This window comes from Mercenaria mercenaria, chromosome 9 (genome assembly GCF_021730395.1).
Source record: "Mercenaria mercenaria strain notata chromosome 9, MADL_Memer_1, whole genome shotgun sequence".
In the NCBI taxonomy this organism is placed as follows: domain Eukaryota; kingdom Metazoa; phylum Mollusca; class Bivalvia; order Venerida; family Veneridae; genus Mercenaria; species Mercenaria mercenaria.
In genome coordinates this window covers 18744602-18771214 of record NC_069369.1, presented here as the reverse complement: position 1 = coordinate 18771214, position 26613 = coordinate 18744602, and the positions used below count along the sequence as shown (strand labels likewise).

Here is a 26613-nt window from a genome sequence, read left to right as displayed (position 1 = left end):
GCTTTGTTCTCCAGATCGTTCATTTCTGCTAAATACACTGGTCCCCATCGTGCATAGTTTAAGTGATCATACGCGGTCATTCAAGGCAGCATGGCAGCAAATGCCTCAGTGTGTGAAGTTTCCAGTTCCCTTCTCTTTCTGCACGGATAAACAGAAGCAGCTAGCATATCGATCACTTCCATATTATGTCTTCCAAAACCATATAGTATTTATTGCCAAGAAACAGCTTGTCGAATTCTTCCATCTGGCCGATCAAAATAACATTCCGAATATCTTCAATTAACTTCTCAGCCTAGGCCATTACTTTTTGGTCATATCCAGTTATCTTTAGTGTTTTTAAGACATTAGTTAGCTCTTTAGATGATTTCTCTATCTGTTCAAATATTCTCCACCAGTCGCCACAAAGCCTGATACGTTAAGACTTCCCTTCCGTCATATTTGCAGTCACGTTGGGATTGATTCCATGTGTAAATATTAATATTCATAAATATGCAAATGAGTTAAATAACATAACGTTAAAGTAAATCAAAAGCCAATTCCTCAAAAAAAATTATACTTTGATAAAAGAATACGTTAAATGCGTGTGTAATCTTAATTATGATAGTAATGAGATGTTTTGTGTTCAGGTGTCAATTTACCCCACCCACCTTTAGCGGTCATATTCATTCAAAGTACAGTGGTATTCTGGCAAATTCAAATTCAGATGGTTTAATGCGTATATTGTATCCTTCCTCTTAGGATTAAGTATTAGATAATTAAAATTTTCTTATTTAGATAATATTGAAGGACTTCCTTTGTGAATTGGTCAACGATAAACACCCTTTTTACCCGCAGCTTGGAAGTAGCTCTTTTTATGAAACTTTTTTTCTTCAAAAATGTCTCGGAGAAGACACCCCTCATATACCACCCGCACTGCATCCACTTTGCTTCCCCTTTCCCCCAGTTTGGGTTTTGTGGCGCGCTTGTGGTGGGAAAGAGGGATAATCGTGGGATAAACAAAAGATTTTAAAATTTTTTTATAGTTCATATCACGATCTTTAGATTTACTTCGTATTTACTGGAAATCCTTATAGACCTTGTATCAATTATTAACAAAACAATCAATATTAATGCCTTCATCCGCGCACGCACTTCCCCGTAACTGATGCTAGTACGTCAATATTTCATCAGCTGGAAAGAAAACGTTGTGATCTTTCTTAAATTGATAAATTGTGGGTTTGGGGGAAAATTGCGCGATTCCCCTAAATCACATAATGGTTAATTTGTATATTTTTGTTGTTTTGGAAATGTTGGGTTTTGGGGTTATTTTACAAATATTATCACGGTGTTTACGTTTCTGTGTGCTTTAATGTCTCGGACTTAATTTTTTATCGTCATATAACTGAAAATAAGGTGGGTTGTTTTGCCCTGTTGTGTTGTTTTGTTTGTTTTTTTTTGGTTTAACGCCTTTTTTCCAGTATTCAGTCATAAACGGGGGCGGTTTTAACCCCAACCAGTGTTCCTGGTTCTGTCCCAGTAAAATCTGTTCTCTGCAAGTAATGAAAATTCCCACAGAATAGAGGTGGAGGATAATGATTTCAGACACAATGTCGTTTATCAAATAGTCAGGGAAAAAAATACCCCGGGGGCGGGTCGAAGTCACGCCCCCGGCCCGAGCCCCGACGCTTCCCTACGGTAAGCGGGCGGGCCCGTTGTGTTGTTGTCCAATCCAGACGACAACACGACGACACGACGAAAATGGTGACAGAACGTCTTTTTCTTCTGTCATGTTGTCGCCCTATTTTATCGTCCATGTTTTTTAAAGATTCCATTAAAAAATTTGTTTTTATCTTTGAAATATGTTTAAAGTAGGGAAAATGTCCCCTTACAGAATGTCGTCATCTAATGATATTCTATCGTTTTTTTCCACTTCGTGATGCAAATTGGACATATTCACGTATTGGCGCCCCTCCCACACACCAACCCCTGCCAGCACCACGTCACGGCAGAAAGTGGTGGTTCCACAAAAAAAAAAAAAAAAAAAAAAAAATGGAATCGCAAAAATTAAACATTTAGCAAAGTAAACTGGAAAATTTAAAGCATTTAAACATCAAGAATATTGACTCTTTTGATTTTTGATGGGATATTGAATCTTGATATTTTTAAAATTTAAAAAACAATTAATAATATCTAAGTAGGGAAAGCATGGAGGGCATCGGATTTTTTTTTTTTTAATTTATGTGTGGCCACGAGTTATAACTAAGAAAAAAAACAAACGAAAAAAAAAAAAGTTATCTCGGGGCCCAGAGATAAAAACAAAGAAAAAACAAAAAAAAAAAAAAAAAAAAAATTTTCTTAATTCGGGGCCACGAAATAAAACAAAGAAAAAAAAAAAAAAAAAAAAAAAAAAAAAAAAAAAAAAAAAACGTGGCCAAAAATATAACTAAGAAAAAAAAACAATAAAGATTTTTTTGTAATAGGGGCCACAAAATAAAAAGTAAGAAAAAAAAAAAAACGATTTTTTTTACAAATTCGTGGCACAAAAATTAACAAAAAGAAAAAAAAAAAAAAAAACGATATTTTTTGTAATACGTGGCCGAAATATAAGTAAGAAAGAAAAAAAAAAAAGATTTTTTTTATATTGTGACCCGAAATATAAGTAAAAAAAAAAATCAAAAAACGATTTGCAAATTTCGTGGCCAGAAATTAATGAAAAAATTTTTTTTCCAATTCTGGCCCGAATTAGCAAAAAATATTTTTCTTTTTTTTTTCTAGTTTTTTTGTGGCCACGAATTAGCAAAAATTTAAATATGTAGTTTTTTTTTTTTTTTGTTAAAATTTTGGGCCACAAATTAGCAAAAATCGTTTTTTTTGTTGTTGTTTTTTTTTTTGTTAATTTTGGCCCAAATTAGCAAAAATCTTTTTTTTCGTTTTCTTCTTGTTAATTTCTTGGCCACGAAATTAAGAAATGTTTTTGTTTTTTTCTTTTATTCTCGTGGCCAGACATTATTAAAATTAAAAAAAAAAACAAAACAAACAAACAAAAAAACGATGTCCCCTTTTTGCCCCGTCCCAAGTGTAATGAGCGTTTAAAAACTTTTTTGTCATAAAAGTTTTTTAAAAGTTTTTTATTGTTCTATCTTTTTTTTTAAAAAGATATGAAAGCGTAAACTGCCGGTGGAAAAAATGAAGTTAAGCGATAAAACTCAAAAAAGCTATGAAACTAAAAAGGAAAGTTGTATAGATTATGTGTCAGTGCTTGCCTTTAATAATACAGTTTTATATAATTTATTTTAGACCATTTTAAAACTTTAAATATTTATTTTTTTTCCCGGGTAAAAATTAGTAGGTAAATTATTTAAAAGCAGTAATTAATACAGTTTGTTTTAAACATTTGAAAGGGTAATTTGTTCCTTCAAAATATCACTGTTCGCTTTTATTGAAGTGTTCTGTCAATTCTAACTTGTTTATCAACCTTTTACAGGAAAATAGAGCAGTAGAGCTATCACTCGAAATTGTTACGGTCAAAGTATTTTCGGTTTTCATTCTAACTTTCACTTTAAAAGTAAAATAAGCAAACGAAAAACCGTTTAAATTTCCCAAAATTATTGCTTTTTGTATTTTTTTTAAAAATAGTTTTACTTAACTTTGTAAACTAATATTTATGTTTTAATTATCTATTCATTTTTTTTGACCTTTTAGGTCACCTGACTGAGCAAAAGTGGTCTCTGGTAACTCACTGTCATTCCGTTTTCCGTCCGTCCACATTTTTCGTCAAACGACATCTCCTCTGAAGCTGATTTATCGAAGTTGATGAAACATGACCTTGGACAGTCTTGAACAGTTCCGCATTGTTGTATAATTAACGATAACGAAGAGAAAATATCTATTGAAATAACTAAAAAAAGCCGCCATCTGGAATCACCCGATCGGCCAAATTGTAACCAGCGGTTAACTTTTATCATACTAGTTTGTTACTGTCGGCCCTGCAGGTTTTAATTTCTGTGTTCTTAGTATGTCTTTTTTTTCTGTACATACTAATGTATGCACAGTATAAAAAGTTTTTTATGTATTTCGCATAAATTTGTTTTTAAAGATGTACGGAAAATCTTGTAAAAACCTACAAAATTATTTACTTTATTTCGGGTAAAACATGTCTCAATTTGCCCGCAGAATATAGCTGCGATCATGAGATTTCGTAATTTTCCCGGTAACATTTCCCACTAGAAATTTGGGCCTTTGCCGGGTACACTCTTGATTGCATGTCTTTTAGTTAAAAGAAAAGAAATACTAGTTTTTTAAAATACCCCTTTAAAAATCCCCCCTCAGTGAAAGTTCCCAAAAAAATGAAAATATGTAAAGGGCAATGACTGAGGCATCAAAATTTAAATTTTTTCGTTTATTATAAAGTAGCTTTTTTTTTTGAAAAAAGTACCATTTTGTAGTTGTAATCTTTATAAACTAGGCGACTTTGGAAATACACCCCAAATATCGTAAAATTTGTAATCAGGCTGAGTTTTAAAAACAGCTATCAAATGAATTTTACTAAAAAGCTTGTTACTTCCGGTTTTTTTCTCCTAAAATTGGAATGAAAAGAAAAAGAGTTCCTGTAGACAAAAAATATATGACAGGAATGTTATTAACAAAGGATTGGTTTTTTGGTGACCACATAATTTTGAAATATATTATACCCGGGTACCCCAATTCTTCGAGTCAAGGAGCATTGATCAGCCGAGAGACGAATTGTAAGAGGCTTGAACAAAAAAAAAAAATAGCGTTATGTAAGTTAAGCCTCTTTGGCTCTAGATATATCTCCGCAAACACCACTGGATTAGTTCTGTATATACGCCAGTGTTTTAAATACTGATATGTTGAGAATCTATTCCGTTAGCTAATGGTTTTGTAAATAGTTCAATGCTCTTTACAATTTATATAGTCTCATGACACGATCTTTAAATATACTTCTTACATTTACTAGAAACCCTTCTTATATTAAATATTAACAGAGCAATCAGTAATACTTCCCTGAAGGCTAATACTTCATCAGCTGGAAATACACGAATGTTGTCAAACAGTGTCTGCTATTATTCCATTTGGTTGCTTCTTTGCTTACAAAGGATTTTTACAGTTTTATTGTCGTTTAATAAACAAGAAAGTCTTGGTTTCCTTTGTTCATAGCATTTTAAAAAAATTACGTGGTGAGACTAGTTAAGTATTGAATAATAACGCTGAAAAATAAGATTGCCTTTTTAAACCTGTGTGCGTCGTGATGGTGCCACACAAGAAACCACAACTCGACTGCACTTCATTATGTCATTTTCGGCACCATGGGATCAAATCATTTCTGTCGTGCTGACGTATTGGATCCGTCTCTAACATCACCAAAACACGACTGAATGACGAAATTAAAGAAATGAATATGAAAGGGCGAAAACTGCTAAATTTTGAAAGAATGATCGGGATTTTTTCCCTTCTTATCTAAAAAAAACTAAAGGGAAAAATGTGTTTTTCTTTTTTCAAAATTGGGCCTGAAATTCTCTGAGTGCAAATTGTTTCAATTTGATCTTTGTATTAATCTTTTTTTTTATATACATCACAAACTTGAACATTCGAAGTGTTTTTTCTTTTCGAAAGTTTTTTTTGAAAAGATTTTTTGTGAAAAGGGGAAAAAGACGGTTATTTTTTCCAATTATTAAAACTGGATGCATATTCAAAAAAGAAGGCGTTCCAAGTTTTCCTGACCCAAAGTACATCTAGAAAATGGGGCAGCGAAGTTGCTTTTCTTTTCTTTTTTGAAAAATCGTGGGATTTTTCACTTTAAATAGAGATTAAAGGAACATTCTTGCAAAATCATTTTAAAAACATCACACCAGCCCATACGGACGAGACTTTTCTGTTTTTTTTTTTTTTTTGTTGTTTTTTTTTAACCTAGTGGGCATTTTTTTTTTTGACAAAATCAAAAAATTTCCTGATTAAAACACTCCTGGTAAGGGGTCACTCAATGACATTCTTTAAAATTTTTTTTAAAATCAAAAACTGGTCTTGGGCAAAATTCGCTCTAAACCAGTTGATTGATTTAAAATAATTCTATCTTAGAAGTTTTTCTGTTGTGAGCTCGGGAGGCCGTGTTGTGACGAATCAGAATGGTTTGGAAAAAAACTTCGTAATTGGTCATCCAAAACATTTGTGTAAAACTATTTTGAAATCGGGCCAAACTTTCTAAGAGTGTCAACATTTCCAGTTAATACACAGGGAAAAGAAACCATATTCTCTGTCAGCCATGTCTTTTGACGAACAGGAATAATTCGATAAAAATTAGACACTCAAAGATCATTTATTTCAAATTAATTCAAAATCCTCGCTGAAGTTGCTCCACTACCGGTATAAAGATATCTGGAATAGTTTCCATGCACACCCCCGCCCCGGCAAAGATGGACAATCGGAATAATTTGAAAAACGTTTTTAGAGGGTATCAAAAAACTTTTTCTTTAAGGAGGATTTTTTTTTTGTGGTTTTGGGTTGTTTTTATACATTCATTTTTATTTTCATTAAAAAATCTATGGATAGAAACGGGGTTTAAGACGAAAAAATCTGTTTTTTTTTTGCGAAAATAAATGCAAATGTTAAAATGACAGACAAGTTCTTTTTATAAGCATGTTTATAATGATAAGATCCATACTATTCGTAGAAACTCGAAACTACTAGTATTACAAATTGCGTAAGCAAGATATAATTGAGCCGTCCCAGGGAAAAAAACCAACTAGTGGTTGCGCCCGCGGGACCCAGCCCGGGCCGGGGGGGCCCCGCGGTTGGTCAGGCCCCATGCTTTTGTTTTAAAGCTTTTTGGAATTGGAGAAATATTAGGAACAGGGGGGGCCCCCCTGACCAGACTGCGCGGATGCGAGGCGGGTTGGTCCAGCGGGTGCATACCCATGTTGGTTTTCCCATGGCACGGCTCATATTTTGTTTTTTTAAAGAGACAAATTTATTCGTGGTAAAAAAAGAAGGGCTGTTTTCGTAATTTATTTTTTTTTCAAAATTTGATGACAGGTATTTTCTTTAGATTATGATGGTCGATTAGATTGGCGGGTTTAAAAGAAAGGTAAAAGCTTTCTGCATTCGCGGACCACTTTTTATTTTTTTCCCTGTATAAAAACCACCCTGACATAAAGCTATCGAGGGCTGGGAAATTTGATAATTGTTGTTCGTTTCACCCCTTTGGAATTTTTGCATTGTGTGATCACTGTAGTAGCCCTTGCTTTTTTTTTCAGTCTTAATTTCATGGAACGGCCTGTTTTTTTTCCCCCAAAATTCCTAACTCCCCACACAAACATTGTGTTCGGTATTTTAAGGCTTGGAACGGTCCTAAAACTGGGAATTGCAGTTGTGGGGGATAAGAAGATTTTTTGAAAGAAAAATTAAATGAAGTACATGTTTTTCCAAGCCTTTTGATGTTCATCATGTCATGCGTGCTTTTTTCTCGGTTGGGGCGTGTTCTATAACAACTGTAGGTATTTCTTTTATTTCTTTCCAGTTTATGGGGCACAGAGAAAAAGGTTACAAATCTGTGTTCACTGATTTCCCAACAGAAGACTGTCAAACACTTTAAACGGTCTTGAAAAACAGGCATCTAACCCCCCCCCCCCCCACCAAACGTTCAGAACTTTAACAGCAAATTGTTGATGGAGAAAAACGGAGGTGTAAACCTTCTCAATATTTCAAAGCAGGTAGTGCTTAGTAAAATTAAAATGTAAAATAAAAGGGGGTAGGGGAGATATTATTCTCGTTTCATTTGGGCAACATACACCACTCTTACTCTAAGAAAGGGCTATAGTCATGATTACATTTAGTTATTATTTTCTTTGCAAATATTCCTCCGATTACAGAGTTCTTCCAGGAAACTACCCTAGATTTGAAAACTAAACTGCATATAACGGATAATGAGCATTATACCACACGCACACTGTAGACCCCACACATACTGTGACATCATTTGTGTTTGCTTAAACGATGGAAACACTTCATTAAAAATACCCCCTCAGTCTAGTGGGGCCTTAATTTACCACGTGTCAAATTTAAAGATATGACAAAAATAGAAATGTTTGTATATTTTACATAGCAAACAGCGGAGCGAAAGAGAAAATTAAACACTTCATGCAATGTTTCACGTATGCACTAAATGCACTAGATTCGGTCTCACACTGTTGTGGGTTTCGAATTTTCTTTCACTTTGGTCAACCTTTACCCCAAAAAAAAATTTACCGTGTCATGTCTCTGTTCTTGAAGATATCTAGGATTAAATGCATTTAAAAAGGTTCTTTTTCAAGTAAAAAATACAGTATCTGCCCACGTTCTATTTGTACTTTATTTCAATTCAGCTAGGGAAATGTGCATCTTAAAATACAGTTTCTTTTTCCAATCATCTTGTTAGAAATTTAAATTGCTGGGAAAATTTTTCGTGGTCAGCTGGATGTTTAAACTATAACAGAAATGTCTTCGAGATAGTTAGAAGTTAGTAGATTGTTAAAAATTTGGCTTCTTAAAAATGACAAAAAACTTTTTTTGAGAAAAAAAAAAAGGTCCTTTTGATGTTGTTGTAAAAAATTTTTTAAAAACATTAAAACTAACATGTTTTATTTGATGTTTTGTATTTAAAACTATTTTAGCATTAAGCTTTCAAAAATAAAATAGTTTTCACATGCTTATGTTTTTTTTTATGATGGGTTAAAAATACACATCTTTATAAAAATTTTTCTATTGGAGTGTTGTCCGAAAAGTTGTTGTTTCGCCACCCATTGGGGGAGTACTTTTAAGTTTTTTTCGGGAAGGAACACAATTGGTATATTGTAATTTTGTCAAGACAATGTGTAATCAGTGTGTTGGTTTCGCCTCCAGTTGAGGGAGTTCTTTGAAGCTTTTTTTGGAAAGGGAAATACAAGTGGTATATTGCATATTTTGTCGAGACAAGTGATTCGAGCTTGTTTCGCCTCCGTTGAGGGAGTTACTTTGGTCTTTTTCGGAAAAGGAATACAATTTGGGTTTTTGTCTATTTTTTCAGACAAAGTGATAACGAGTCCTTGTTTTGCCTCAAATTGGGGGAGTTACTTTGAAGTCTTTTTTCGGAAAGGAACTCATTGGTTTTGTATTTAAGTCAAGACAATTGTATCAGAGTTTGTTTTGCCTCCCAAAGGAGGGAGTTCTTTGAATCTTTTTTTGGAAAGGGGAATACAAATTTGGATATTGTCATTTTTTGTCAAGAAGTTTTTCATTTTTTATCTTAAATTACGTACAAGAAAGTAAAAAATCAAAGGGTCAGTGGCCTAATTTCTTCCCTTTCCGTTTTCCCCAAAACCCAATTGCTTCAGTTAGAAAAAAAACATTCCATTGTGCAAAAGTGTCTTCTGCACCCTTCGACGGCGGTATGACAATGTTAGTTAAAAAAAGTTAAACTTTTATTCCTTGACGTCGAACCCCTTTATTCAGACGTTCGTTTGGGTTTTGGAAGGTCGGTATTTGCCCAAAGGGACAAATTTTTCTAAAAACTAATTCCGTTTTTTCAAAAAACAATTCAAAAATCTAAAAAACCTGTTTTTGTAAAGGAGATGCCCCTCGTTTGGGTTAGGGATATTGTTTTTGGTTCATTTGTAGATATCTCAAAGTCTTCCTTTATTGCTGTTAAAGGTGATTGATCAGACTTTGGGATATACGTTTTTTTCGAAACTTTAAAAAAAATTTTATTTACACTTTTTTTGCCCTTTTTTACTGTTTTATTTTTCCGTGCTGGGTGTTTTTTTTAAAAAAATTTATTTTCCCATCCTTAAGTAGGGATTTTATCAAAGCATAACTTTGTAAGGAATGAAAAAAGATAAGTCACTGTTTATATTTGTCAAGGACATATTGATTTTTTATTACTGAGTAAAATTGTAAAATGCAAAATTGTAAAATTTTTTTATACCTTGGTTGCGCAAACCAGGAGAGTTTGGGGAAACTTACGTGTTTTTTAAAAAATTACCAATGGTTGAAATTGTGGATATTTATCAAATGTAAATGTAAAGTTTAAAATTTTTCAATCAAAGTAGTCCATTTTATTATTTCTTTTGGGAAAGGGGGTTTAAAAAATTTCTTAAAATGTTAAAAGTAATAGGGGTCAAATTGTTTTTAAATTTGTTTTTGTTCTTCTTATATCTCTAACAGATTATAGAAAATGAAAAGGTGTAAAAAAATGTTGCTTTAATTGGTTGATATATTAAGGTATACTTGCCTGTTATTGTTGTTTATTTTTAAGGCAGAAATTAAATTTTAATTATTATTATAGCTAAGATTGTGCATTTGTTAGTTCATTTTCACTCTTTCATGTTTGGGAAACGCTTCATTTCTTTTTGGTCAAATTTAGGTTTTTGTGGGCCAGTTTGAAAAAACGTTGTTAGGGAAAAAGGGTTGGAGTTGACCCCTCCCCAAATAAAAATATTAAAATTTTTTAAAAGATCTGTGTTTGGTGCTTTAACTGTGGTTCCGGTGGCGCTTAAAATGTTCAAAAATTTTTGCTGTCAAATGTTATTCTTTGTTTTGTGTCACTTTTTTTAGCGAAAAAAAAAAACAAATTCCACCTCCCCCGATTTAATTTGTTTTTTGAGAAGAAAAATTCCCCATCGCCCACCAATGATATGTTCAGAGAGCTTCAAATCTTTTTTTTTAAAAATGTGTTGTTTCATTTTGGTTGTCATTTTACTGTTAAGATGATTTTTAAAATTTAAAGTTGTTTTTCAAAATAACATTTTTTTTTTTTTTCACTCGTTTCATTAATCTTCCTCCCTTTTAAAATTAAAAACATTAATGAATTGTCTTCATTTTTTTTCCCCTCAGTGTTTTTTCTTTTTATTAGAAAACCGTTTTCTTGTCTGTTTTTATAGTTTTATATTTTATCTTATTTTATGATTTTTCGTTTGTATTCAAGTGAACTATACAGTTTGTAACGAAACGTGTGCAGTTTGGATCATTCAGTGTTAGTGAACCTGAACAAAAGTAGTTTTGTCGAGAAAATATTTTTCAGTTTGTTTAGCGACATCGAAAAGAAATAAAGAATAGTTTTTGTTTTTTGGACCCGTAACATTAAAAACTTTTTTTTTTCGAGGTAAAATTTAATGGTTCGTTTGCATTTCCCTTCTAACAGAGAAAAAGGAAGTAAATTTTGTAAATAAAGGGAAATGGAAAATGTAGAATTCAAATTTAAATTGAAATTTTATGGCCCCGGGGACTTATTTTCTGTTTTGATAGAATTTTTTTTGTGCATTACGTGTGAATTAGCAGTAAAATGTACGTATAAAAAAAAAAAACAAGGTTTTATTAAATAGAATTTGTATGATAAGGATAAACTATAACAGTAATGCTAACTTATGTATCAAAATTGGTAAAAAATAATTCAAAGGACATTGGCCGCACCCTGAGAAAACCCCATAGTGGTTGGGCGGATCCCTGTTTGCCTAACGGGTTTTTCTAATTGCAAAAGGGTTTGAAATCGAAAAAGCATGGTCTAACCAGACAGCGCGGATGCGCAGGGTTTTTTGGGTCCTGCTGGGCGCAAAAAGCCTATGTTGGGTTTTTTCTTGGTGTGGTCAAATTTTATTCGGTGGGAGAGGAAAGTAAACCCCCATCACGGGTTGATAAAATTAAACAATTAATTTAAAGGTCTTTTCTAGCCCCCTAAGTTTTAAACTTCCTTTTTGTTGTTTTTCTTTTCTGTGTTTTTATGTAGCTCCAGATTTTGTCTTTATCGTCGTCCGTAAAACTTTTTTATTGTCTCTTAATTCTGTTTGGGTATGTTGTCCCTACCGTCTTGTGGTCTTATATGTTTGTTTTATGTCCCAAGGGAGTGTTTCAGGAATCTCGTATCAATCTGGACTTTTTTCGAGTTTTAATTGTGTTTCTTTTTCTTCTCAGTGCGTGTTTGCTCCAGTTTTGTTTGTTCCAGTTTTTGTTCTGTCTCCAGGGGAACCATATCTTATGTAGTTAGGTAAATGTCATGCCGTTATACTCAATAAAAAGTATGTTAGCGGTGTTTTAGTAAAAGTTGCGATCGTATCTCTTAATATTGTATCCCTGTCATTTTTGTTGTAAAGTTTTATCATAAATTATTAATCTGAAAATTTTCTGGAAATAACTGTGGAAAACAGTAACCACCTTTTTGTGTTAGACTTTTTAAGTAAATGGAGCGGCTCCGAAAAAAGTTATGCAATTTTGGAAGACAAATAAAAAATAAGTAAAATTTTATACTCGGGAAAAAAAATAAATGTAAAATAAGGGTACTTATCACATACAAGTTCACGCTTTTAAAAGCAAAATTGGAAAAGGCACACTTAGGATAAATTAAAAATATAAACTCTCTACCTCACTTAATTTTTTTGATTTTAAAACATTCCCCTTTTAAATTTTTAAAAATTTTTTCCCCCCCCCCCTTGGAATTCCCCCCCTTGTTTGAAAAAGGCAGGGAAAAGGAAGTACTCGTTCAGTTATATAGAAAATTTTGTCAACAAAATGTCAGAAGGTATAAATAAATTTAAATAAAAACAAAAATATTATAATTTTGTTACTTCCCCGCGGGGAAGAAAAAAAGCACCAATTATCTTAATCTTTTTTCAGTTAATTTTTGTCGTTTTAATTTTTTATATTTTAAGAAATTTATAAAATTTTAAAATTTCCTGGTGTAACTTTTATTCGGTTTTAAAATAAAAAGATATAAATGAAAAATTGACATTTGGATATCCCCCTTAAACGGCGGGTGATTACTTTGGGCGCAGTTTTCTGTTAAAGACACAATAAAAGCTAACGATTGTATATTGTTTTCAGTTTGGTCAAAATTTTATACCTTTTATCATTCTATCTAGTCGTAGCGGACTGAGCTCCCCTTGTCGGCGTTTCGGTATCGAATCAATAGAGCTAAGTCAGGCGATTTGATACCGGGGCGATATTTAAGGGGGCGGAGACCCCCAAGGGGACAAATGGTATTCGAGCTTCAGTAGAGCGGAAAAAATAATAGATTGTCGTTTGAAAAAAAAAAATTTTATTATAAATGAAGTCATTTGGACCTTTTTGCGTAATTAAAAACTAAAATACTGAATAAAACAACAATATTTATAATATTTGAAAAAGGGACGTAATGTAATCCCAAAAGCCCCAACACGTTTAACCTTTTAAATTTTAGTGAAAAAAATGGCTTTAATTTGAAAAAAAAAACGCACCCCCGGGAAAATGACTTCACTGTTGATGGGGGGTGGCGCCAGTCTCTTCCCTTTTTTCCTTAGTATATTTTTTTTAAACTCTTTGAAAAGCCTTCTCTCGGCTGGCCACACCTCGCAACCTACGCCTGATCTTGTCCCCTTTTTAACCCTACATATTGTCCCAGCTCAATCTTAGTGGAACAACCTGTGGTGTTTTTTTTACAGTGTTGTTCCTTTTTTTGTCTATTTCTTTTTTCTAGAAAATAACCCCTTTAAAGGCCACCCAAAATTTTTTGTTGTTTTGTTTTGGGTTTTTTACCCTTTGGTTTTATTCAAACTTTTCCGTAGCAAAAAAAAAAAATTCTGAAAAAAAGAAATTAAAAATTTTTTGGGTTTTTAATTGTTCAGATTTCGACAATTTTTTTAATAGTTGCAACGTTTATAAATAATTTCGTTAATAAAATTCAAATTTTAAACCCCGTCTTTTAGCTGACTTTTTTGGGAAGTTTTGCACTCGTCTTCGTCGGCTCGTGGAAAAGTTTTTTTTTGTAAGTGATATTCCGAACCAAAATTTGAAATGGATTGAAAATTTTACACAGTTTATATGAGTGTTTATATACGCTTTAATTAAAATAATTTAAAAATAGATCCCCGGAAAGCACCGAGAAAAATGAAACGTGGGGTACTGTTTATTTGTAAACAAAACTGTTAATTTTTATGTACCCTTTTTGCAGGTTCATTGTATGTTAAGTAAGGTTAGTGGTGTCTGATGCTTTTGACTTTTAAAAGTAATGTTCTGTCCTTTAAATGCTTTGGGGGCAATTGTTCTGGGGTGTTAATGAATAGTTTCGGTGATTTGTTTTGAGAATTCTTTTTTCAATGGTTCATGTTTTATAATCATTTATGCAGAAAATGACTCCCGTGTAATTTCAAACCCGTTCAATTTGGATTCAAGTAATTTCCAAGAAGATTGCAATAAGCTTTTGACAAAAGGGCTTGCTTTTAATGACGTATGTCAGTAACGCAACCAGTTCATCATTATATTTTAAAGGGAAACATGAGAAAAATTTCTAAATATAAACTTCCGATTGGTCAAAAATTTTGATTTCTTTACTCTGTGGGGGAACATCTGAGGATACCCAATTTAATATCAAAATATTTCGATCAAAAGGTGAACCAGGTCGGAACTTTAGATTAAAATTTAAAACACAATTCAACCCCCTATGGGCATAAGGGTATTTTCCGCAAAGGTTTATGATACGGGGTAAACGAAAAAAAATCAGTAAAGTTATGTACCCTATTTCCGGAAATAGGCCGCGGCTTTTTCGTTTAAAAAGTGAAAAATTTTTAGTGGTGCGGCCTATAGTCGAAGCGGCTATAGTTAATTTTTTTTTTAAATGGGCCTTTATGGGCCTATGCAAAAGATTTAATTTTTTACTGCATTTTGAAAAAGTGAACAGTTAATGTAAGAATGGCAATTTTGCCCAGAGGGCCTTTATAAAGGTCAAGAAATGCACATTCGGACTTAACAGCTTCTGCTCTAACAATAACAAAATGTAAATTGATAAAATACAAACCCATTTCTTTACTATTTTCGGGGGAAATTTTTAACGATGGTTGTGTTCCCGCTTAGTGGTGTATAGGCGGGCCCAAAATTGGGGGCGGCTATACGTTAAATTTTATTTTGATTTAGTCAAAATATAGGCTAGACCATTCGGTGCAGCGGTGTTGTCGGGCAATACGGTATTAAGTCGGTACGCATAATTTTACTATACCTTTTTCTTATAACATTCTAAAAAAATTTTAAAATGGGACTTTTGTCAGAAAGTCCTGGAAACAGATTTATTGATAAAATTCACAAAGGCCAAGATGCCGTTCATTTTTTTTTTTCGAAAAAAAAAAGTTTAGAATACTTTTTATTTAAAATATGTTGTGATTCAAAAACATCTTATAAGGAGTTTTTTATTTTTTTCGGTTTATTTGATGGCAAAGAAAGAAGAGCCCTAGAATAGAAGGTTATTTTTATATCACTTTCACAATTTATCGAAATAAAATAATAAGGTCCTGTTACTTGTTTTGTATTTCACACTTTTTTCCCTTTTTTGCTTTCAAAAAAAGATTAGTAACATTATCTGATGAAGCATTATTAAAGGGGAAAGTTATAGGACTAGAAATTGCTGCATCTATTTTACTTGTTTTGTCTGTGTTTTCGTTATTAACCGGGTTTTTAACGAAAACTGAGTTTTAGTTGGGGTTGTCGTTGGGCGGGGGGGCGGGGGTGGGCGGCGTCAAATGGGTTTCCGGTCAAAAACTTTTTTTTCGGTAAAGATTTTGAAAAAAACTTGGTATGTATGTAGCTTTATCAAAAAAAGGTGGGATTGATTTTGGGGGTTTTGGGGTAAGGTAAGGTCACGTTACTTAAAATAGAAAAGGGTTTCCGGAATAAATTAACTTTGGAATGAGTTCATGATGAAACTTTGGGGTACAGAAACTTTTTAAAGATGAGCTTGGGATTGATTTGGGGTTTTTGGGGGTCAAAGGTCAAGGTCATTGTTTTGAAAAAAGGGTTGGTTAGGGTTAGGGTTTAGGGTTAGGGTTGGGTTGGGTTGTCCTTTAAAAATGGTGCACGTTTTCGTATCTTTTAGGGTTGGGTTTTGGGTTTAAAGGTTTGGGTTGGGTTAGGGTTGTGCTTTAAATTGGTGCATGTGATTCAGAACTTTTTTATTTTTATGAAAAGTGTTGAAAATGGTTTTGTGGATTGCCCCGGGTTTTTTGTTTTTAAATTGTAAGTGACAAGATTTTTGGGGAGTCCGTTGCTGTTCTCCCACACCCTTGTTCCATTCATTGGGGTTTTAGATTTCCTGAAAATAACTCTCGTCAATAAATTAGTTATATCTTATAAGGTTTAATTTTGATAAAAATTTAAAAACAAATTCAGGTTTGGAGGATATGTCAACAGTCTATTATCGTACTGTCTATACAGTGTTTTGCATTTGTTTGGTACACAAAATCTTGCTTGTTTACCTTCAAAAAAGGTGTTCCAAAAATCTATTCTGCCCAAAAGAAACAGATTTTTTACCTTTGTGTCCCGCATTAGTAGTACTCTAAAGGTTTACACCGTCTACATTAATGGGTTCGGAGTCCCCCACCCTATTTAGGGCCCTGCACAAGTGTGACCCGTTGCCCCCAGCCCCGTGAATGGTGTCCTGAAATAGCATGCAGTTAAAACCGATAGTGTGCTGTTGGGGTTTTTCAGTGATGTTGGTTTTGACAAGGGTTTCCCCAAATGATTGTAGTTGTTAGAACGCCCCCACAAACATTTTATTTTCGAGTGATAATGAAATCGCACGCTGCATGGACAGAAAAAAATGTTTCTTTTAAATTGGGGACCGCTCTGCAAAAAAATTTTAGTAACAGTTTTTAATCTTGAAATATGAACCCCCCGCTGTGGTTTGGGCTATTTTTATTCGTTGGAAAGTGACAAAAAATATAAGGTTTCGAAGTTATTCACTTACAGAATCGGAAATCAGAGACCCTTATTTATACTTCTTTTTTCAACTCATGGACATTGATCAGAAGAACCAGTACTTTGATGTTATCATAATTTTACAGAAATGAACTTTATTGAAAGTTTGTCACATGAGAAAAGGTTATAAAATGCATGCAAACTGGAGAAAACGACTACACTAAACAATGTCAAAACTTTGTATAGCCAAGTGTTTAGGGTAGTTGACTTTGAATCTTGTGGAATATTTCTATATGTTCAATCTGCTGACATAACTGCAACATTGTTACAAGACGTGTCTTGAAAATATATATTTTAGAAAGTAACGACAAGACTTAATGAAAATATTTGTTAGGAAAAGAATTGTGCACCTGAAAATCAACCATGGAGCCAAGCTATAGACAATGACTGCTGAAATGATGTTTGGGAATTTTATTGCAGTTTACATGACTGAAGTTTTGGAATTGGATTCAGTCAGTAAGTGCAGAATAATTGCTCTTGCAAATGTCATTTTTGACTATTAACTGTTTCGTGTAAAACAAATGAGCCGCACCATGAGAAAACCAACATAGTGCATTAGCGGTCAGCATGGATCCAGACCAGACTGTTTACTGCTTTAAAAATGTACCAGATTCTTAAAAAGTCAAAAGTAAGAAAAAAAAAATGAAAAAAAAATCCTACGCTCGCTCCATGTATTTTTTTAACTAGTAATCAATTTGTTATGGCCTAAATCATACAGAATATGAGAAGATTATTTACTGTGCACATCGTTTTAATTAAATATCTCAGAAAATCTATTCCTTTCTTCTAATTAATAGTGTCGTCATGTCTTACAAGTAGTTAATATTATAGCATTTGTTACGGTAATATTTGCTTTGTTTACATGCAATAATTTGCGACATAATTTGTGCAGATGAATCTTAAAACGAACTTAATGAACCTTTTGCCACAAAATATAGAACTGCTGTATAAAAATGGTGAGTCAAAAAAGAAAAAAAAGAAATACAGGCTGAAACTTTTGAATGTTATGAATAAAAGTTTACCTGTCATCTTTATCCCAAGCTTGACAAGTTGCCGGGGCTACACGCGCCAGATCTTGGAGTATATCTGTATGTCCGGCAGCAGCGGCAAGGTGTACAGCAGTCTTTCCGCAGTTATCTATCGTTGTTGCCAAATCTCTACACTGTTCAGCCAATGCCAAACAACAAGACGAGCTACCATTCTTAAAGAATTTTCAGAATAAAGACGTGGGTCGCCTGTCAAAAACTACCTAGCATTGTTCAAACTTTCTTGTTTTCCTTACTTTAAAATTAGACGTACATACACTCAACAAATTTCCTAATCGGTCAGTTTTTATTGTATTACTATTTTGTTAATAATGCAAGTATTTACACGAAATTTCACATACCGACATTTAAATAGGTACTGCAGCTAATTATTGATTTATTTTTGACCGATTCACCGCCAAAGTAACCGCTTTAGGCGTTTTGGCCAATTTAGCATATTTTGCACGTGCATGGCATGTGCACCAATATGCACGTGTTAATGAACACTTTTGGCATTACTGACGAAAGTCCTACTAGAAAAACACATATCATCGTTAAATTGACACAAGAGCAACGCGCCCGGGCTGTCGGAATTATACAACAAAATTCAAAATCGGTCATTTCAATGATTTGTACTTTGGTTAAATTAAAAAAAAAAAGAGCGCGGATGGTAGATAACCCACGAGTGAAGGTTCTTGTAAACGGAAATAAGGTTACAAATGGAAATAACCATCAAAGTAACAGTTACAAACAAATAACATCAAAATTCTATTGAAATTGTAAAAACAGTAACACACTTGCCGTAAATGTCCTAGCTAGCAACATTCCGACAGCTCGATCCCATTGCTCTTGTGTCAATTTCACCATAATATGTGTTTTTCTAGTTGGACTTTCGTCAGTAATGCCATAATTGTAAACGAAAACGTGCATGTTGGTGCACATGCACTGCACGTGCAAAATATCAAATATTAGGCAAGGCGCCTAATGCGGTTACTTTGGCCGTGAATCACCAAAAATAAATTAATAATTAGCTGCAGTACCTATTCAAATGTCGGCATGTAAAATTTCGTGTAAATACCTGCATTATTGACAAAATAGTAATACAAATATAAACTGACCGATCAGGAATTTTGTTGAGTGTATGTATATGCTTTGAGAGTGAAAAGAACCAAAATTCTATCATTTGTTTTAATTATTAGTAATAGAATTTATAAGGCGATTCTTTGGAAGCATAGAACACAACCAAGCAAAATAATAGCAGACTCGGTTTGATTGAGTCTGTTCATGAGACACCCATCACGTCCCAAGCACTGGCTTAAGCGGAACTCTATTACAAAGATATTGAATGGACTCCATGGTCTTAAAGGACCAGAAAATATAACAACACTGAATCAGTAAAGTTTGTATCAGTTTTGCTGTGTTTGATAAAAACTATAAAATCTGCTTTAATTTATGTTTTTAGCTCAGAGAAAATAACCCGAGTTGTAAAAAGAACTGAATATTTAGTGTAAATTTCTAAATCTTAGCCTCATAATAAAGATGAATGTGGCTCTGCAGGTAAAAAGACTAGCTGTGCATCACTTAAGCTGCCTATGATACCAGTTATGATTTTATCAGCAGCTATTAATCTATCACAAAGTGTAAGTTTATTACCTGGGCAGCCCAGTGTAGTGGAGTCTTTCCGTCAATGTCCACCTGCAGTGGCTGACCACCGCTCTGCAATAGCTGTCGCACGTGCTCAGCTCGATTATGAAACGCCGCCCAATGTAATGCTGTCATACGCTTGATAAAATAAATGAAAGTGTATACAGTTAACTAGCATTAATGAAGGATTAAAACTGAATCACAAGATATGTGTAATGAAACCTAATGATAAGGTAAATACAGTTAAGACAGTCATAGCCAAAGCCTTTAAGTACAATGGGTAAGGAGATACGCTCTCACAGAACAGAAGACCTCAAAAATCAATAACAACAATACCGATGCCATCCAAATCGAGTGCCCAGCAGTTTAATGCTATCTATCTACGTAAATTATCGTATTTCCTTAAAGCCTGCTCCAATCTTTTGATCTTAATGATTTTTTTTTGTTTTGTCTATATTTTGTAAAAGCAAATCATACCTCATTATCGCCAATATTTATTTCTTCCTGAGAAAGTCTTTTCATTAGCGCTAGTAATGATCTGAAAATAGAACACAACATCTTACGAGTAATCAGCAGGCAAGTAAATAGCCGCGGCGTTTGGTTTATTTTCAAGCAAGTGAGTTGTCATTTCTGTAAAGAACGTCTAAGATTTGTACAAATTCATAAATTGATTGCGATTTAGGTTACTGGTACTTTTAGTCTTATGTTCATTAGCCACCGTGTTTTTAGACCTTTCTCTGAATAATGTACGGCCATTGTTCGGTTTAAAATTGTGCTCAAAACAAGTTAAATAATCACGGTTTTAACAATCAAATAGGAACAGATACTTTGTAAGAACACAGCGCTTCTAAAACAAAATTCTTAAGCAGTGTTTTTATCTCATACATTTTTTATTTTCTGATTCCGTAAAATGATATTGCACAGCATAACAACACGCTAACAAGCCTAGACATCGTCAAAAACAGTTCCTCAAGTGTATTCCATGGTTGAACATCACAAGATTTTGCGCCTCCAAAAAAATTAAAGTTGGAGAGTGGGGGTGGTACTTAGATGTGCCCATGTCCGTACATCTGTTTGTCCATACGAATTTGTGTCGTGCATATCTCAGAAAGTATCTGACCTAGAGTTATCAAATCTCAAGGATTGTTATTCATATTCAGCATGTGAAGTTGTGCACCTGGTGATGTAACTGGGATCTTACACAGCGAGACCAGAGTTATGGCCATTGACTTAGTCAAATATAGGCATTTTGGGACACCAATGTCCAATGGACACATATCTAATTTATTATGTTATAGGTTTGAACAATAAGAACCAATAATAGCCCTCGTTCGTGAACTACGTTTATAGAATAACAACAAAAACGAAACAAAACGGCTTTCGAATTTTACATTGATAGAATGTGTTTATTCGTTTCATAAACTGTGACATTGGCAGATCACAGCCACGAGTATAGACCTTGTATGAAAAAAGAGAGATAAAAACAGCTTTGTTCAACCAAAAGCACATGAATTAGAGACATCGATAAATTGGCTTGAATTAGAATTTGACATTGGTATCAAGTCATAAGTTTATCTATGTTGCCATGATGACACTAAGTAAAAAGTACAACCAGAAGAAAATGCACGACTCCAGCATAAGTTAAAATACCTTGTGTCCGTATCGTAGGTGGCAGCATGAAGTGGTGTACGGCCTGACTTGTCTACAATGTCCTGTCTAGCACCTTTTCGTAGAAGATATACCACACCATCACTCCAACCCTAGCATAAATAAATAGAAAAGTATCATCATTTAGACAAACTATTCTTAAAATCTCTATAGCTTGACTGTAGGATGCCAATAAATCCATATTCGAGCGACAAAACATATATACAATAGCTATATAGATATTCTCCACATCTAGATGTGCACGCTTCCGAACAAGCAACTTGAAAACAATACGATTTACAGATTCAAAAGCAACAAGAAATATCCAAATGAAAATAACACACTGGCGCTTTAGACACCTCACAGACGACCAACCGATGCAGAATGTAAAAATGAACTAAACTTGAAAAATAGAAAGGAAACACTTTCCATCAAAATAAATACAGTAGGATTTTGTGTTTATTTTGTGGTGTTGAACACATTCTGACTCGGAAATGTATCTTATAAAGGAAACATGTTTTGACAACATGTAAAATACTCTGGTTTTACCTGTAAAATTGACGATAAACAAATATCTTTTCTCACATAAAGAAAATCTGATAAATATTTTTTCTTTGATAGTGTGAAATTAGCTGAAAATTAGATCTTTCAAAACGAGAAAAAAGAAACCTTGTGGCGCAAATTTTTACGTTGTGTCATTATCATCTCCCTTAAAAATATATTGTATAAACATGAAGGTTCTTAACAAATTCAAGTACATTTTTATATATTGCAGAAATCATTGTAATATACTGCATCAATATAAAAAAAATATTTGAAGTTTTACTTTGTTCTTTACCCCGCGACTTCAAAACGGAAGAAGCAAATAGCACATCAACCTCAGGGTGAGACAGCAACGTCTTACAAGTACTAGTGCTCTATGATTTTTTAGAGAAAATTAAATACACCAGCAATAAATTTTTGCACTTTTTTACTCTGAGTATACCATCAGCTATTTTTAAATGCAAGCTCCTGGCTAGACGTGACGCCAACATGCATAACTGAAAGTATCGAACGTGCCTTTAATCTTCCTTCGAATGTCGATATTAAGGTCTTTCCATATAGATATAGATAAAAGAAAATGAAAGAATCAAAGTAAATGTTTGTCCTTATTGCGGACGGTATGGTGTAAAGACACAACATCAGGTGTATCCTGGTGACATAACAGTTGTTTGTTTTACTCATTAAAACTACATCTTTTGTAATTTTTGTATTTTCCTCCAATAGGTCTGCTCGTTGCCTTTAAAGCTACTAACCTGATACGCGGCTATTGCTAGACTTGTACGTCCCTGCGCATCCTGAACGTTCACGTCTGCTCCCATCTTTACAAGTCGTTTCAGAGCCTGAATATGTTTACCAAGAACTGCATGTGCTAGAGGAGTGTTTCCTGGAAATATGATAAACACATGAAGTTTAGTAGTCACAAATGTAAGAAACCACTGCAAGACTGCAAGGAAGGACCGAGGGAATATAGATATAGGAGATGCGTTTAACATTTCAGCAGCAGAGAGGAATATGGTTTGATTATCTCATACCATACATATCTCGTGTACACCTGTTAAAATAGATCCGGCAGGAATCGATAATGGTTCGGAATAAGATAGTTATGTAGGTAAATGGGCTTTACGAGAAGATGGTAACATGATATGATTACTTTCAGAATGTAACGAACATCAAACACGGTAAAATGTAGAGATAAGTTGATGTCTTATAAGGACAAAATTGTGACATTTCTTTATTTTTCCATAAGTGCTTGCATGCTGTTAGAATTTTCGTGCAAGGTATAATTCTAGAACATTTCTAGACATACTTTTAATAAAGAGCGTTTGTCAAGCAATGTTATACCATACACTGAAGCTTTGGTTTGCTAAAAAGGATTATTATTGTGGGTACAAATGTTGTTATTAGAAAACTTTACAGAAATATACCCAAAATATTATGTAATAGAAACAGCTTTCAGTTTAGATACAATCAACTTCGTTATAGTTCATTTTTATTTGACCGAAAAGAGAGATTCTATAGCCCATTCCAAATGTGAGGTCAGAACATTTTTAATCTTTCAAAGTAAGCGCAAATAATGAAGATATAATGCAAGTATCAGCAGAAGCTAACCATTTTATAGGCTCAATAGATAAAACTACGAAAACAATATTTTACCGTCTCCGTCTTTCTGTTGTATGACGCTGGGATCTTGTTTTATTGCCCGGATGAGTGACTGCGTGTCGCCGCTTGCGGCTGCACGATGTGCCAATGTGTGGTCGTCATCACCGTCCGTATCTATGCCTATAAAATGTAAACATATTTATATCAGGCAGTAGCGCAATCAGCTGCAGCGTATTGGACGCCATAATATAAACGCATCATGTAAAATGGAGCCAGATAGTGGAACAAAACAGATTACAAAATAGTAGAATCTACATTCTAAAAAGTCTTAGAGAAAATATCAGCTGTACCATTTTTTTTTCTGCGAAGTTTCAGTGTACCGCTTAATTATCGTAATTAATATAGTTATCAGAAGGCCTTTGACCGAAATGGCACCAAGCCTGGAAAGTTGCTTACCCTTAAAACTGCATAAACATATCTCAGCTGACGTTTTCTTAGTATAAATTGGCGTTGATAAAGTTTCTGATACTGTCAATTTTGAAATTTCACATTACGAAAGACGAAAGTTGAAAATTGTCGGACTGGATTCCAATGCTACCCTTGGTCACACGATACTCGGTAAATAAAAACAACGTTTCCCACTGAAAACATATATTTGATATACCCATCTCTTTAGCTCGCTAGTTTCAAAATTGTTTAATGTGTTCTCGTGTAACTAACCCGTTTGAACTCAATGTATAATCAGTGTTATAGTGTCGCAATACAAGAACAATGCATAAAAACACATAATCTATACAATTGAACATTGTCATTCAATAAGGAAGATATTACGGTAAACGATTATATTACATATACTCAGTTCCAAAAGAAAGTGTGCACTTTTTAAGTTTAAATATTTCAAACAATTCCCTGACGTTTTCGTTTCATTTTTTCATACACTAACTCTCAGGTATAACTCAAAATCTAAAATGCACAACAATTTGTTTACGAACTGATTTAAATTTTGGTACCAAACATTATAAGTTTTCATGAAAATAACCGAGAAAAAATAACAGAAAACTAAGTGCACACTTTCTTTTGGAACTGAGTGTAGTTATCATATATCAGAGACATTGTGAATGAAATGAGTATTTACACAGCTAAAAGCATTTCAAAGTTTGATATTTCTGAAACAAAATCAATTTAATTATTGATAGAGAGTATAAAGTTTAACGCATCTGAAAGTGTTTGCAACCCCCTAAAAGCAAATTACATTTTACGTCTCATATTCAAATATTGAGAATAGCAGAAATACGCATTTAAAAAATCACAGGCCAAAATTATGTCGGTTTCAGGCAAAACATTATATCCTAATTGAAATCATAGAAAACCCCTTTTCTAAGAAAACAAGTCTGAGATCTTACACTAAATCTTCATTTATTCAGCACCATAAAGTAAAAAGAAGTTTAACCGAAAAAGTACAAACTCTTTAAAGTTTTTACCTGAATTTCTCATTTTGCTCTAACAAAAAGAATCCATCCTGTTGAAATATAACTTCCGTTCCCGTGTGTCAATTAATCGCACACAAAATAAAGAAAGTCATTTGACAGAAAATGTACAAAATAATCTTGCAAGATCAATACATTTTTGTCTTCTCATAAGTATTTGGTTAACAAATGTGAATGAATTCTCTACGTTTTTTTTTTCACAATTAAACCACGATATACACCGATAAAGTACAAAGTAAACAAACTTATAGGAGGGTATTCTATGGTATAAGTTAAAACCATATCAAGTGTCAGATCTAACAATTATTACTAATTAAAGCTAGCAAATTGATATATCGCACTGTAATAGGTATCCTGACTGGCATTTTACATAATGGATTACCTAAATGAATATTTTGTTCACTGTGTATTACCAACAATATTATAAAAAAACATATAAATGAACTATATGGAATATAAATTAGGACAAAAACCATAAAAAAAAATATAACAGTTAGTCAGTACAATGTATAGAATTTCAATATTTTTCAAGTTTTCGAAAATGTTATATTTTCCCACTTATCCACAAGAATGAAAACTAAATGTAAATGTAATAACAGCGGTTATTATAGACCTGTGGTGGATATTTATCACAAATTCAGTTGCCTCTTTATGTCTTGCCATGTAAATTACAGTATTTAAGCTAACAGCCTTTTGTGGTTTTCACGTCACCGGGGCCCGATTGATCACTGACAAAAGAATTTAAGACATAAAATCATTTTTGTTATTTATTCTGGTATGAAGGCAATTTTATACAAGTGATGTCTTTTCGTTATCTTTCTGTTCAGCACATAACTCAAATTTTTCACACTTACAATACTGCGAAACATCCATAAAACGGCGACCGCACGACGTTATAACGACGTAGGCTCGTTCTATTTGATGTTTACATATATGTATATATATCATACACATAGTTAACTTACCCATTTCCCGCCCGAGAAAGTCTGATTCAAAATCCATTTACAGAATCCAGTCTTTTAACACACGTGTTTGTTTGTTAGTCGCGTGTTTGTTTACTTGCATTTTCATGCTGTTGTCATTCAAATCGCTCTAAGTACATTCAATGCCGATTTACACTTCATATACAATCCCATTTAAGCCTTCTACATCTATACTATTAAACAGAATGAAATTTAACTGTCACTCTAAAATATTCATTGCCATCAAACAAATAAAACCGAATCAGCAATTAATTATTACAGAATTCACGTTAATAACAGACATGACAACAAACGTGTGTTTATTCCATGCTCGAGGTAAATAATGAATGAAGATCATTGTTCTGTGTATGTGAGAACAGCGGTGATATTGAGCATTCCAGTTTCCCTTATCATGTTGTCATTTACCTGGAGAAAATCGATGAGCAATGACAAACTCGCATATTAATAACTGTTCTGTTTGCAAGTCATGTTTGCAAAATACCGCTACAAGAAAAGCAGTATTGTTACGTATAAAGCCAATTTTAACGACGTTATACCACTAGTTAATGGAAAAGAAAAGTAACAAATTAATAATTATAAAAAAGAATCGCCGTAATAATTATAATTAAATCTAAATGCTATCATTTATTAAATGTATCAAAGATGCAGCAATTCGTCAGAGACTTAATCTAAACCAGTAAAGTCTATATCATCAGGTTAAAACATTTAGCTGGGCAAATAGAGGTATTTTTACAAAATTGTTCCTTTCTCAATATATGATAGCAAAATTGTGGCAGTGCACAAATTACACATCATAGGTAACATATCAGTTACCGGCATACTTTTTATAACTACACGGGAAGGCACGCCCTACATTTTGTCCATAGGAGATAACTACTGAAGATAGTCAAATTTTGTATAATTATGCCATTTGTCTCCTCAAAACATAGGCAATCAGAGCTAAGAGGAATTTTGCTGATATAGTAA

At 33.4% G+C, this 26613-nt stretch overlaps 1 protein-coding gene across 2 annotated transcripts; it reads right to left on the bottom strand.

Moving 5' to 3' along the window:
* Positions 1-17722: 17722 nt before the first annotated feature.
* LOC123545996 (ankyrin repeat domain-containing protein 55-like) lies at positions 17723-25992 on the bottom strand. Of its 2 annotated transcripts, none has more exons than XM_053551980.1 (7): positions 25630-25992; positions 23232-23357; positions 22331-22461; positions 21039-21148; positions 19866-19926; positions 19398-19526; positions 17723-17920 (listed from the first exon to the last, which is right to left on the bottom strand). In XM_053551980.1, exons 1-7 carry the CDS (start codon positions 25664-25666, stop codon positions 17738-17740), a joined length of 777 nt encoding a protein of 258 aa, XP_053407955.1. In that variant the 5' UTR covers positions 25667-25992; the 3' UTR covers positions 17723-17737. The 2 variants fall into 2 exon arrangements, with proteins under 2 accessions (XP_053407955.1, XP_053407956.1); XM_053551981.1 differs by lacking the exon at positions 25630-25992 and adding an exon at positions 24659-24899.
* Between the last annotated feature and the right edge of the window lie 621 nt (positions 25993-26613).